Below are 14,950 nucleotides of genomic sequence, written 5' to 3'. Positions count from 1 at the left end.
GTTTCACTGCAGCTTCAAAGGGCTTTAAACGACAACAGACGATGAATAAGGGTCTTATCTAGCGAAATAATTGGCCATTTCAGAAATAAATAATTTTTTTTAGTTTTAGCTCAAATTCTCGCCTTGCTCTGTTCTGTGATGCGCATTTGTGACTCTCCTGTTCGAACTCGTTCATCAAAATGAACAAATCTTTTTTCGAGTCATGACTCGAAGGGTCCTAGATAAGACCCCTATTCATCGTCTCGTGTCGTTTAAAGCCCTTTGAACAGTTTGCACTGAAACTCTCATTTGGACCTTGAACCGTTTGGTTCCCATTGAAGCCCATTATATGGAGAAAAATCCTGGAATGTTTTCATCAAAAACCTTAATTTCTTTTCGACTGAAGAAAGAAAGACATGGACATCTTGGATGAAATGGGGGTGAGTAAATTATCAGTAAAAGTTTTTTTTTTTTTAAAGTGAACTAATCCTTTCATCTTGGTTGATTGCATGCCCAGAGACAAAAATTGCACAATGGAAATATTTAGAAAATGTTTTCAGAAATAAGACTTCTGTATTTTACATTTACAGACACACAAACATTTTTGGAGGTTTATAGAGGTACCTGCTAATACATGTTAATACATCTGAATTGGCATTACTTTTTTAAGTTTATATATATATATATATATATATATATATATATATATATATATATATATATATAAAGAAACCCTAATCCAAAATGGTTCTCTACTATTGAATTTTGCTTTATTTTTATGAGTGAAGGAACCTCAAAAGAGAGTTTCATGCATGGGAAATTTAAAGAATTTAACAGAGATGCAATAACAACCCAAGTTGGACTGTAGTCTGTCCAGAATATCTGAGTCTAAACACTCAGGTAGTCATTTTTCAGTCGGCTCAACCTCGACCCATGACTCCGAATGATCAGAGAGATGAGCTCATGTTTATCCTTGAGTCCGGAGGAGATGTCTAGGGTTTCCTGCAGGGTGTCCCTCACACTATACATGGGGTTGATAAAGTTATTGGTGAACTCATGTTCCTCTCTTTGCTCCGTCTCCTGGCTTTGCTTGAATTTCGTCTCCAACTCCAGAAGAGATTTCTCCACGTTTGTAAACGCATCGCTGATTTGCACAATCTCCCTCTTCAGGTATTTCGCGTAACTGTCCTCACCGTCCAGGTCGTAGGAAATGCTCTTCCCAAGGCTCTCCAGAACGCGCGCTGCGTCTTCAATCTGCTGTTTAACGATGATAAAATCCTCTCGAATGAGCGAGTCCTGGTCTTCCTCCAGTGGACATGGTCTGCGGTCGATCCATTTGAAAAGCATCTGGCATTTCTCCGGGTCTTCGGTCTCCTCGTAATCGCCGTCCGGGACGAAGAAATGGTGAAAAGTCCCGTTGGACATTTCGGGGAGTAAAGGTCCCGTGTAGACCGTAGCGCAGAGCGGCAATAAAAACAGACCGAGTGTGAAGGCTAACATGATAGACAGCTTCTGTCCACTCCGAAGGTCTGACTGACCTGACGGAGACGATGTCCACATCTGGAACTCCTCATGCGAGTATGCGCACTAGAGGAGACGCTCAAGGCTGTAATCTGAGTCCCGCGCGCTTTTACGCGCTCTCAAATGACCTCACTGAGCAAACAAGCACGGTGAAAGGAAAAGAAAAAAAATAGAGAGAGCTTTTAAACTTACTTTTTACGTAACCTATATATGTGTAACACTGTACTAATAACTCTAATTGGTTATATCATAGTTGATCATTTATCGGTCATAAACAAACATTGTAATTTACAGAATGATACCGAGTGAATACAAGAGAGGAACTAGAAAATCAGCATTAATTTACTTAATCCTATATCTGGGATGACTAATGGTCTGCACTTGACATGTTTTCACACTATTCTATTCTATTCTATTCTATTCTATTCTATGTTGGTCTTATTATACTTTTGACTGAATATTGTGATGTCCCTCAATGCAAGTGGATTTGAATCTGTTTGAAAATGTTTAACATTATCACATCTGTCAAAATGTGCAGCATTCAGCATTCTTTCTGCTTATGGCAACACTTTGTCAGCAGTGTGCCAGGATAAAATAAACATCCGACAGTTTCACGCATGATAAAGCCTTACAAACATCACTCAAGCACATAAGTTAATAAAGAAGTGAGATAATAATGAACAAAATGCTAAGCCAAGTAAAATATGTTGACAGTCACCATTACTGCCCTTCAGATCCAAAATAAACACTGATTACTTTGATTAAATAAAACATGATGATAGATAGATAGATAGATAGATAGATAGATAGATAGATAGATAGATAGATAGATAGATAGATAGACATCTTTGTGGAAATTCATGAAGTCAAGCGTGAGTACTGTAATGACTAATAGACCCCTCGACCCTTGTCTTCACTCATAAGCGTTTTTTAACCTGTTAAAACTCAATGATTAACACGATTAACATGTGAGGTGTCTGAACTGATCCTGGAGCCTAACGACCTGTTCCATCAGATTCTGTCTCTAACTAAAGAAACATGGAGAGCAATAGTCCCACTGTGGGAACCTTCCAGGTCGGGGACTATGTGGTGTTTGCGCTTCTGTTTGTGGTCTCCTCAAGTATTGGGGTCTTCTTCGCCATCAGAGAGAGGAACAAACCTTCATCTAAAGATTTTATGGTTGGGGGCCGTCAGATGACTTGCGGGCCGGTGGCCCTTTCCCTCACCGCCAGCTTCATGTCTGCAGTGACGGTGATTGGGACCCCATCAGATGTGTACAGATTCGGGGCCTCTTATATCATCTTTGGGGTCGCCTACACATTTGTGGTGTTTTTCACCGCAGAGCTTTTCCTGCCTGTGTTCTACAGGTCAGGCATCACCAGTACATACGAGGTATGAATGTGCATTTCAAATTCGCTTTTGTCGTTTCATATCGACACAACTCTTACTTACTAATAATAATACACATACACTTAAAAATATTTAGGGCTAAGTTTAAGATTTATGAACTTGAATTGAACATAAAAATTTCCAACTGGATTACAGTTTTAACAAAGTAATAAACTCAACATGATATATTTGCAAATAATAACTGAATATTGTTACAGCTAGCCCTATTTTAGGGCTATGTTCATTCATTTTTGATTGACTTATGTTGATTCCAAGTAATTTGAATAAATGCATTAATTAAAAACAAACAAACATTTATTTAAATCAAATCAAATCGATGTAAATAGTTAATAATAAAATAAAGTATGCCATGGTTTTTGTGTGCAGAAATCTTGTGAAATTTGTGACTCACAATCACAAATATGCATCACATTAAAGGAAGAACATTTTTGTTCACCAAAATACAATTTCTGTCATTAATTACTCACACTCATGCTGCTCCAGACCCGTAAGTCTTTCGTTCATCTTCTGAACAAATGAAGGTTGTTTTGATGAAATCTGAGAGATTTCCTTCCCTCCATTGACAGCTAAGCAACTACCACTTTGACGAAAGTTCCAACCCGATCTCACGGGAATTCGTACAAATTGCCACACGAGGTGGCTAATTCGTAAAAATTCATACGACCTCACTCGTACAAATTAGTACGATTTTGCTATATCGTACGTATTTTACGAATTGGCCAATTCGTATGAATTCGTACGAATGACCTACCCCTGACCCTGCCCCTAAACCTAACCATCACGTGGGTTTAGACAAATCGTATGAATTCGTACGAGTGAGGTTGTACGAATTAGCCACTTTTTAATCACTCGTACGAATTGATCGTGAGATAGGGTAGAAAGTTCATAAAGAGGTCATTAAACATAATCCGAATTGAGCGGTTTAGTCCAAATATTTTTGTCTCGATTGATTAATATGATGAACAAATTTAATTTAGGCTTTTATTTACATTGAAATGCCTAAAAAGATTTCGGATTTCATAAAAAAAATATATAAACCGAAGATGAACAAAAGCTTACAGGTTTGGAACAACACGAGTGTGAGTAGCTAATTAATGACATAATTCAAAATTTTTGAGTGAACGATCCCTTTAAGTTTTTTTTTTATTTTATGTTAAAACTGTAATCGAAATGAATAGAAATGCAATTCAACGACTTAATAGACCTTTACATTTTTGTGTAGTGTGTCTTTTTAATACTACACTGTAATAATCTCAAAATGTTTAAAATGTATTTTGTTTAGTCAAATAAAATCAAATATTATATTAGTTTTGTCAATCAAACTGACATTGGCTTACAAAAATAAAAACAAAATACTTTATGGTAACTTTTATGGCACATTTTTACTTTACAATACATTAATATTACATGATCACATTATTGCATAATATATTAATATTACCATATTCAAATCAGAAATAGCAAATCCAGCCCTGTCAGGTGTGATGTTGGCCAGATGTTGCTAGGCTTTTAGAGGTCATGACTTTTAGTAATAAATCCTGTGTCAGCTCTAGTTATGCAAGTTAGGGCCCAGCACGACACTTGTTTGTTCTGATTTGTAATTTGTGTTTTTCTCACAGTATTTGGAATTGCGGTTTGGTAAGCTTGTTCGGGTTTCAGCCACTATAATTTATATAATTCAAACGGTGAGTGTGATTCAATGTTCATACACTTAAAATGCATATTATGTAGTTTGTGGTTTGGTTTTTGACAAGTTTTTTTTTTATGCTGATTGTTCTGTTGTTAATTCCCCAGATTCTGTACACTGGAGTGGTAGTGTATGCCCCTGCTTTAGCTCTGAATCAAGGTTAGTCTGCATTCATCACAAACAAATAAAATAACTTGACTTGAATCTGAGTGGGTTGTTCATTTTTTTTTTTTTGAGATGCTTTAGGAGGATTTGTGAATGTATTTCCCATGTGCAAAAGAAGTGCACTTAATTGTATTGAATGTGCACTGGTAGTTTACTTCAATTCTTAAAATTATATTTAAAAAAAGAAAAAAAATATATATTAATGAAATAAAATTCCACTGAAGTGTACTTAATGACAGTGGACTTTCAAGACAAAAGTATACTTTTTAGGTCAAATTAAAGGTTTTATATTACAGTTTTCCTCAATCGCTGTTTGCTTGAACATCAGAACTCTATTGCATGTCTGCAAAATGTAACTCACCCAAAACATTTAATTCATGTTTCAAAACGTAATGTGGCTGAAAAAACTCGCACAATGCCACCAAAATTAAAAAAGTGTTTTTGGCAAAGTGTGAGCCCAGCATTAAAGGGATACTCCACCCAAAAATAAAAATTCTGTCATAATTTACTCACCTTTAAGTTGTTGTAAACCTGTTTGAGTTTCTTTCTTCTGCTGAACACAAAGGAAGATATAACGATTAAAAAAAAACAAAAAAAAACAGTTGTTTGGCACCTCTAACTTCCATTGTATAAAAAGAACTCTATAGAAGTCAATGGTGCCAAGATTTATGTAATTCAATTGAACATTTCCATCTGGATTTCAGTTTTAACAAAGTAATAAACTACATTATATATTTGCAAATAATAAGTAATAAACTCAACATGATATATTAGCAAATAATAACTGAATATTGTTTGTTCCAATGCTAGCCCAAGCTCCAATTGTTCTTCAAAATACTGAGCCCGTTCTCATCCCAAAGCGCCATATAGGACGCTTTTGCAAAAGCGTAAATATCCAACGCACATGGCACCCTTTAACGTAAAATGAGACGCAGATATATTTGGGCAGAAGGCGCCCCCTAGTGGTCTAACCCTTACCCTACACCATACCTAAACTTAACCATAACCGAAGCGTCTCATTAGACGTTAAAGGGTGCCATGTGCGTTGGATAGTTGCGCTTTTGCAAAAGCGTCCTATATGGCGCTTTGGGATGAGAATGCATTGAAATACTGTATCTTGCTTTGTGTTCAGCGGAAGAAAAAACTCACACAGGTTTGCAACAACTTGAGGGTGAGTAAATTATGACAGAATTTTCATTTTTGGGTGGAGTATCCCTTTAAGGTTGGTGTAAGGGGTAAGAGACGGGTGAACAATGTAATTCTAGATTTAATTAGAGCTGTTATTACATGCAGGTCTTTTATACATGTAAAAACACAATAAGTGCGTTATATCAAATATTTAATTTAAATGTTAGTACATAGTAATTAAAGACAACTAATATCAAGTGGGAACGAATATTTTCTATTTATACAGCACATTTATTTTTGTAGAAAAGTGTTACATGTAAACTGGAAATTCACAGTTCTTCCCCTAACACCACACATTCTTACACATTCATATTGCACTTCCATGACAAGAAACGTCCTGGTTGCGAATGCAACCCACCGTTCCCTAAAGGAGGGAACGGAGGACGTAGTCGACGGTCGACTGAATGGGGGTCGCATCAGAGAGCCAATGTTCTTCGAGTAATATTGAACGAGCCAAATGGAATTGTCATGCGTGATTAGCATCACACACTCCGCCCCCGCGTCACGGGTATAAATACGGAAGTGGATGCACACACTGGTTGCTTTTTCGCTGAGGAGCTGAGCATAATCCAGAGTCAGCAGGTCCAGCGGTAGTGGCAAGGGGACTATGTCCTCCGTTCCCTCCTTCAGGGAACGGTGGGTTTCATACGCAACCAGGACGTTCTCTTTCAGTCGAGAATGTCGGACATAGTCAACGGTTGACTGAATGGGGATAACCTTTGAAAATGCCACTAAAGCTGCCACTTTCCAGGGCCTATACAAAAGCCTCCTGATGCCCCCGCAATTTTAAGGTGGGCTTAGGCAAGGGAAGTCACTGTTGTTCCTAGAGGACCACTGGGAAAGCGTTCCCCATTCATTGGAAGGAAGGGACGCTGCGGAAGCCACATTCAATCCGGAGGGAGGTAATGTGGAGAATACACATGAACTGGGTGGATGACTGGGCAGTACGACATATGGAATATCACTGGAGTGGCTCCAGCCTATGACGGGGGGAGACTCACCGGACAGTGACGGCAGAGGGACTCTGCCGAGGGAAGAAACAGGCTCACTGTAGGGAGCCGTATCGTTGAAGAGAACACATGGAATCACCGTAGGGGCCGCATCATATGTACCCAACCTAACACAAGTTCTACACTTGCTTACGAGTGGTAGGCCTAACACCAGACATTCCGCACGTCCAATGATGGAGGGATGTGGAGGAACTCAACAGGGTTCGGTTTAAGGGAACTCAACTGGAGTAGAAGGCGCACATATCCAGTCCATAGGAGGGGAATGGTGCAGCAAGCCGACACTTGAACCGGGCTCATGGTGAAACTGGAAGAGCTGGTCTGAGGTCAAAGGCTTGTACACATCAAAACGCTATGAACACAATCCCAAGCACAACACCTGAGTGCGATGAACTTCACTGAGTTTCAGGAGCATTTCTGCTCAACATGTGAGAACTCACCCGGGGGGAGGGAGTGGATCAGTGACCTACTCCAAGAGCCTCCTCCTCCATCCTGGGCTGCCCACTCCGGAATGCTCTCGCTGTTGCTTGCCACCTGGCTTGGCAGTGCCTGGAGCGGGCTGGCCGTCCCTATTCCTTGGCTTCATGCTGAGGCCTGGCTGGAAGCTGCTGCAGATACCCAGCAGAAGCTGAGGCCAGGGAACGCACTCGGCGATGAGCATGCAGAGGAACTGCCACCAGCGGTGGGGTGGAGGCAGCAGCGGGGCAGGATGTGCCGGATGGCCTCCGTCTGCACTTGGGCAGCAGAGAACTGTTGGATGCAGATCTCTACCATGTCGCCGACCAGTCCAACCTGGGAGATTGGGGAGACCAGGAACCGAACCTTGTCATCGCCATATCAGCCAGGCTAAGCCAAGTATGGTGCTCCCACATCGATCTTGTACCATGACACTCGTACCCCAGAGGGAGAGGACGGATGCAGTGCGGTGCTCACCTATGAGTGCACGGTCTGGACTACCCTCGTGCATGTCAATGGGTGCCCTGGCCTGACAGACCTGTAGCAGCGCTATGGCATACAAGAGGAGGCAGCTTGCCCAAAGGCTTCTTAAACGCTGCCCATTGAAACGGACGAGAATTCACAGGCCTTAAGGGGGGACGAGAATCCCCCCGAAAGGCAGCAGCCGCCAGACACAGGTGCACCAGGTGCAGGTGCATAGGTGCATGACAGACCGCTCCAATTGAGGGACACCTCACAGCCCTTCACCGTTCCTCCATCAAGGGTAGTGAGGGGGAAAAGCTATTCAGGCAGTTTCTGGCAGAGAAAGGTGCCGTTCACCCTCTGATAAGCTCTCTGTGCATTTCGGAAAAGAAAAGCCCTGGGGTGGCAAGCTAAGAACCAATCCTCCAAACGAGACTGAACGGGACACGGTGGAGTTTTCACTCGAGCCCGGCATCCTTGGCGGCCCGTTTCAACATAGCTGACATTTCTGGATCTGGCTCGGGCAATGTTACACTACCAGAGGGAGATGACACAACCGAGTCGTCATCTCCAGAGGCCAGCTCACCCTCCGATGCTGCTATCGACATCTTATCCTTTAGAGGTACCCCCATTGAAACAGCTGATCGGTCCATTACAGAGGGACCAGTGAAGAGCCCACAGGGAATGGTTACCGGGTGAGACATCCATCTCTATCCTCCGATCACCCATCCCACATGGCACCCGGGGATGGGGGATGGTAATGGGGACTCGCACTTCGCGGACGAAGGCAAGTCTTAATCTCAACACCGCGACAGTCATATTCCCGCAATAAGAACATGAGCCATCCACAAAAGCTGTCTCAGCATGCTGAACATATAAATATATATATATATATAGACATAAAAATATAGCCCAAACACGTGATGCAACAATTGTGACCATCAGAAAGGAAAAGAGAAAGACCGCATCCAGAAACGCACAGGTGGAATGACATCTTGAAAAAGACGTAAACGCACCCGTGTTCCTCTTTCAGGAAATAGGACCCATCACCAGTGCCAGAGCACAAATGGGAATGACCGCGGCAACACAGAACAGTGAACTGAAACAGAGAAGCACTCACTTTTCTGCCCTCTAACCAGCCGTTAACACCGCACCGCTGCACTCGCGCAGTAGAACACCAGCACTGGGAGAGTCTTCCTGAAGAACACAGACACACTCGCTTGTTGTAAACCACAGCACTCTTCAGAGACAGCGAAAGGCAACTGGTGCGTGCATCCACTTCCGTATTTATACCCGATGCGAATCATGCACGCCAATTCCATTTGGCTCGTTCAATAGTACTCGAAGAACATTGGCTCTCTGATGCGATCCCCATTCAGTCGACCGTCGACTCTGTCCGACATTATAGACTGAAAGGGAACTGTGAGATTACATGCACAGTTTTCAGTTTACATGCAACACATTTCTACAAAAATAAACTGCTGTTGCTGTTTAGGGATTTAGATGTTCCCCCATGTTCAAAAATGGTAGTGATTGTGCAGGGCAAACTCAGTCTACTGAGTAACAATAGCCTACTGTATGCTTCCAGACTTGACTGGTTGATTGGCAAGATTGGGATTCCTATTTCATTACAATGGCAGGCCATTTGTCAGTTTAGCAGACATACAAACATTCCATGTAATAGATATTTATCCACACAAGTAGGATAAACAGTGCAACTTTTTTCCTTATTTTGTTGAATAATGACAAAATAATCCACAATTTTTTTAACTCAAAAACTGAGGTGCATAAGCTTAGATCAATGAAGCCTACGTCAGTCAGTTTAAAAAAGAAAATATCCTAATTAAAGGAAACAAGCTTGGACCCAATATAACGAGCAGTTTACAAGCAATATTTAAAAGGCTGGTCATTTTTGACTGCCAACATTAGAGGATACAGGGTTTTCAACAGCGTAAGCGTTAAAAGAAGAAAATCACATAAAATTATCTCAATTTCTGTCATTCTTTTAAGTGGAACCTGAGAAATGTAGGCGAAAAAATAAATCTCTATAAAGAACAAGCTTCATAAAGAGCAAAAAACAAACAAAAATGTATCTTTTGAGGTTATTCCCAATAAAGCATGGTTCACTAGAAGTTTATGCAGTTCCGGACAGACTTTGCCATTTTGACCTGTAGTTACAGTTGGTGCAGTTTAATAAAGTTCTGTTGGTTAATTTAGACTATTTTTACTGTATGTTTATTGTGACTTTTTATTTTAGTGGTTCTCAACTTTTTTTTATTCCATGCACCCCACCCTCTACCCTCTTGTTCCAATCCTATAAGCTGATATACACCCCTGATATACACCCCTGTTGTTATAAAAATAAACTTTAAACAAATAATTCAGTTTAATATTTGATTTGCTTGTTTTCTTGTTTATTTGTTTATTTATTTTGCATTTTAATGAAGATTATGTTAAATCATTTCATAATAATTTGGTCATCCCCTTGTGTGTTCCTGCCTCCTGGTTGATGATTTATATTAAAGTCAGCTCTACATTTAGGAGACATTCATGCATAATACCATGTATATAAATACATTCTTATTATTCTTTACCCATCAGTGACAGGATTTAATCTTTGGGGATCCATATTTGCCACTGGCATTGTCTGCACTTTTTACTGCACATTGGTGAGTGTTGAATAAAGCTTTGAACTGACTTGATCATGATTGTAATTATGATTATTATCTTTGATTATAAGTGTGATGGTGATGTGATTATGACTGTAATCGATTTAGTGTAATTGATATTATATTGGTTATCATTATGATTACTATACTATTCATAATCTAACAGGACTATGAACAGGACTAAGGGCACTTATGTTAAGTGAACTATTTGTTTGTGAAGGAGCAATCATCATACAAAGCAACAATATCCAGGAGATATTGTCTCAGTTATGTATGTAACCCTCATCCCCTGAAGAAGGGAATGAAGTTACATCAGGAATGATCTGATGAATCAGGGAACGAGGGTTACATAAGAGACCGATGCGTTCCCTATCAGTCAGTCATGTTCAACATTACGTCAGATGTGATCTGACCAATTTGGATCCCTACTCTACACTGGCACGGAGACTGACCCGGCGGGTTAGCCCCCACAGTAATCAACTGGTCACCCTGGCTATTCACCGAAGTAGCCATCTTCCTTTCAGAAGAGGAGTTAGATAGGGGTATAGACTAGAGGACTCTACCTCGTCTGAGGTACTTGAGGCTCGATTACAACACCGTGATGGTCATCATCCTGCAGTGGGTACATGACTCATCCACGAAATCTAGCTCAGTGTGCATGATGCCCAGACATGTGAGGCAACGATCGTGACTATCACCCAGAGCTAGTCTCATTCTCAGACATCTCGCCCACGAAACATTGGCAGAACTTCTGATACCAACCCGATCTCACGACCAAATCGTACGATTTCGACGAATGATTAAAAAGTGGCTAATTCGTAACCATCCATACGACCTCACTTGTACGAGTTAGTACGATTTTGCTAAATCGTACATATTTTACGAATTGGCCAATTCGTATGAACTCGTATGAATGACCTACCCCTTACCCCGCCCCTAAACCTACCCATCACGTGGGTTTAGACAAATCGTACAAATTCGTACGAGTGAGGTCGTACAAATTAATACGAATTATAGACACTTTTTAATCATTCGTCGATTTCGTACGAATTGGTCGTGAGATAGCGTAGCTGATACAGGATTTCCGGAGACTTGTTTGTCGCGTTCTTTATCGGTCTACCTGGAAACAAATGCCATGACTCCAAAACCCCTTGTGGAAGCAGTCATGTTTACAACTGTGACAATGAGTGCTTACCAGGATCAACTAAACGCTGGATTTTCAAAAGTATATGAAGTATGCGGCTCCATTGTTGCAGTAAACTTGCACACCATTTTTGAATGATTAATTTATTAGATGCACGCCGGTGTGTTGTTGTGGGGACATCAACAATGTATTGTCACGCCCCTAAACATGACGTGCAACAAAACAAACTTTGATTGGTTGTGTTACATGTCAGTCAAACGTCCTCTTGTGCGGTACTTGGCCAAGAAAAACTGTGATAGAGTCCAGACCATTGTGCCGTCAGTCTGAAGGCTACACCGGCGCTAGGTAAAGACTGCATCCAGAAACGCATGGAAAAACACATTTCACTTGATTTTCTTTACTACTATGCCCTTTTCAGCCCGTTCTCATCCTTTAGCGTCACATAGAACGCTATATGACAAAACGGCGCTATACTATGCACATGCCACCCTTTATCGTTAACATAACACGTGAACCCAAGTCTTCATAAATCCTTTAGCGTAATATGAGAGTACCCTACCCTACCCCACACCTAAACTTAGCCCTCACAGCGCGTGTTAAATTAACGATAACGGGTGCCATGTGCGTAGTATAGCGCCGTTTTTGCATATAGCGTTCTATATGACGCTAAAGGATGAGAATGCGTTGTCTTGATTTTATTTTTGGGGTGTACCAGAAAATGCTTGTTCAAAAAAACTCAAGATGTTAGGTCTGAGAACTCATCATTGACAGGGCTCAATCCGGAAGCGGGATAAACGGTTGTCTTTCAAATTCTCTCTGCACGCAATTGGATAGTTCTACAACCAATCAGAGCAACGAAGGAGGTGACTGCTGAGTCCCATGCGTTTTTCCACCAGCCGATCAAGTTGATATATTAAACTTTTACCGTATCCAGTTGGCAAATCTCCGAACACATCTATTTTTTTTTTTTTAAATGACTCAAGTGCCGTTCTTTGTTCTGGTTTCAAAGAAAAGCTTAAGTTCAAATCATCCAGAGTAGCGGTCAAAACCGTATCGAAAGACAGATGATCGCCAGCAGCAGCCATCTTTGTTTTCAAGTAGCAGTGAACCGTCGCAACTCTGTCATCATTATATTAAGCCCGCCCGCCGACTCTATACACGATGTGATTGGCCTGACCAGAGTTTGGTCTTTCCAACTAAAACGTCTATGGAGAGTTCCTAGACCACACTGGCTGCGAAATAATTTTTGCTGCCACTAGGTGCATCTAGATTTCTAGGCTAGACCTTGGAGGTTTCACAGAAGAAGAGTGAGATCATGGTGTACTTATTCCCGCAAAACGGCCCCACCTGGAGGAATTGTCCGAGGCTCTCTTCTAGGGCATGCAAGTTTACCTCATCGCTCACAGTGAGAGCTTACAGTCTCCAACAGGCAGTCTCTACACTGCATGCAACGGCCATCCTGCAAGTCTCCCTTCGGGCTACGAAGGTCACGCCACAGGCCCTGGATCGGGTGAGGTCCACATTGGTTGTCTAGGAGTGTGATCTGTGCCTAAACCTTGCAGAGATATGGGATGCTGAGAAAGTTTGCTTTCTCAACGTCTCTATTGCCCAAGACAGCCTCTTCAGTGAGACTGTAGAGGACTTCGCACAGCAGTTCTTGGCAGTGACAGAGGCCATAGAGAGGAAAGCGTGCAGCACACAATAACATATTCATCTAAAGCTGCTCTCAGCAGCGTGGGTGGCACCAGGAGCTTTGCTAATAGTATACCAGCAGTCATGTATTTCGAACTGATATATATATATATATATATATATATATATATATATATATACATATAATGGTTTAAAGAGCCCCTATCATAGCATTTGAAATGTTCCTATTTTTGTTTTAGGAGTTCCCAAAACGGTTTAACGTGTATGCTAGGATAAAAAACACTTTATTTGTCTTATAATAATTATGCATTTATTTTTAACTCATTTGCTCAACGACTCCCAAATGATTCGTTCGACGATTCATTTTCCCAAACACCTCCTTTGAGTGACGCGAATCTGCGGCGATTGGTCAAATGACCCAGTCTGTTGTTATTGGTAAACCGTAGGCAGAGACCGTCGGCAACGGAACGCCCATAAGCAGGATTATAGCTTGTCAAGTGTTGAAAATTGTATATAGTGTTTGAACAAAGTGTCAGAAAAAGTGCACTTTCCACACGGTCCCTTTTACTCGCGTCTCCGTCAAGAGCGAGCTTTCCCCGCGAAACTCACATTGCGGCAGCTTTTGAGGGGCAGTGCTTATTATATAGAGAGAAGTCATATTTGGCTAAGTCGTTTAGGAGGTAATTGCCATTTTCCAATGAATGTCTGGTGAATATCAAAAACAAAACTAACTTTACCCTGCTTAGAAGCTGCGCGGAGTGTACACAACACACACAACACAATATAATATATTGTGCATGCTACAGAAAACATAACAGCAAACATTATTAATATTACTTACAGATTGTGATTCGGAGGAGGACGAACCTGATCCATATACACTGGATACTGAGCTCTCCTTCAGGAACAACCGGCTTGCGAATGATTCGTCATTAAAATGATGAGAACACAAGGTTCGGGCTATACTGTTGTGGTATCTTTGCAAATATGAACTCTGACCACTGATTCTTCACATGCTCATCCGTGGACAATGGAAACAAGTGGCTGAACTGTCTTTGCAATGTAGAACACAGCGTCTTCTGGACATGATGCGATTCAGCTGAAGTATTCAAGTCTGCGCGCGCAGTTGTTGGGAGCGGCCAAACCTCTCTACGTCACGATGTAACAGCTAATGACTCGTTTCAAAAACAATTCATTTCATAGACTCAGAGTCGACTCTCACTTTTGAAAGACAATAACTTTATATACGGTGCACTTTCAGATATAAATCTTTGCAGGATGTTTTCATTCCCTTAGAGCTATATTCCACACTTCATGAACCATCATTTTCAAAAATCCATGATAGGGGCTCTTTAATTTAAAAAAAATTGTAACACTTTAGAAGTAACTATGCAGGAAGTAATGCAGGACTTTAGTACTACCTTAAAGGCTTAGTTCACCCAAAAATGAAAATTCTGTCAGTATTTACTCGCCCTCATGTTGTTCCAACCCCGTAAGACCTTCGTTCATCTTCGGAACACAAATTAAGATATTTAAGATATTAAGATCACTCCTGCATACTAGTCCATATAGGCTTCTTGAGGGAATGACTTGCTGTCCTTTAAAAGTC

General features: G+C 41.1%; 2 protein-coding genes across 2 annotated transcripts in view; one reads left to right on the top strand and one right to left on the bottom strand.

Moving 5' to 3' along the window:
• Nucleotides 1-532: 532 nt before the first annotated feature.
• Nucleotides 533-1,636, bottom strand: fibina (fin bud initiation factor a). The gene has a single exon (XM_039656642.2). The coding sequence runs from the start codon at nucleotides 1,537-1,539 to the stop codon at nucleotides 868-870; it is 672 nt and encodes a 223-aa protein (XP_039512576.2). The 5' UTR covers nucleotides 1,540-1,636; the 3' UTR covers nucleotides 533-867.
• Nucleotides 1,637-2,490: 854 nt separating this feature from the next.
• Nucleotides 2,491-14,950, top strand: part of slc5a12 (solute carrier family 5 member 12) — a 43,564-nt gene continuing 31,104 nt past the window's right edge. Inside the window, exons 1-4 of the mRNA XM_039656672.2 lie at nucleotides 2,491-2,892; nucleotides 4,530-4,595; nucleotides 4,705-4,756; nucleotides 10,477-10,544. Of these exons, the coding sequence (XP_039512606.2) occupies nucleotides 2,539-2,892; nucleotides 4,530-4,595; nucleotides 4,705-4,756; nucleotides 10,477-10,544 (540 nt within the window). The 5' untranslated portion in view covers nucleotides 2,491-2,538. The remainder of the gene's footprint in view (nucleotides 2,893-4,529; nucleotides 4,596-4,704; nucleotides 4,757-10,476; nucleotides 10,545-14,950) is intronic.

This window comes from Pimephales promelas, chromosome 25, assembly GCF_988280905.1.
Source record: "Pimephales promelas chromosome 25, fPimPro1.hap1.1, whole genome shotgun sequence".
NCBI classification, from domain to species: Eukaryota; Metazoa; Chordata; class Actinopteri; order Cypriniformes; family Leuciscidae; genus Pimephales; species Pimephales promelas.
Note: the sequence above shows the minus strand (reverse complement) of the source record. Positions and strands in the feature narration are given on the sequence as shown.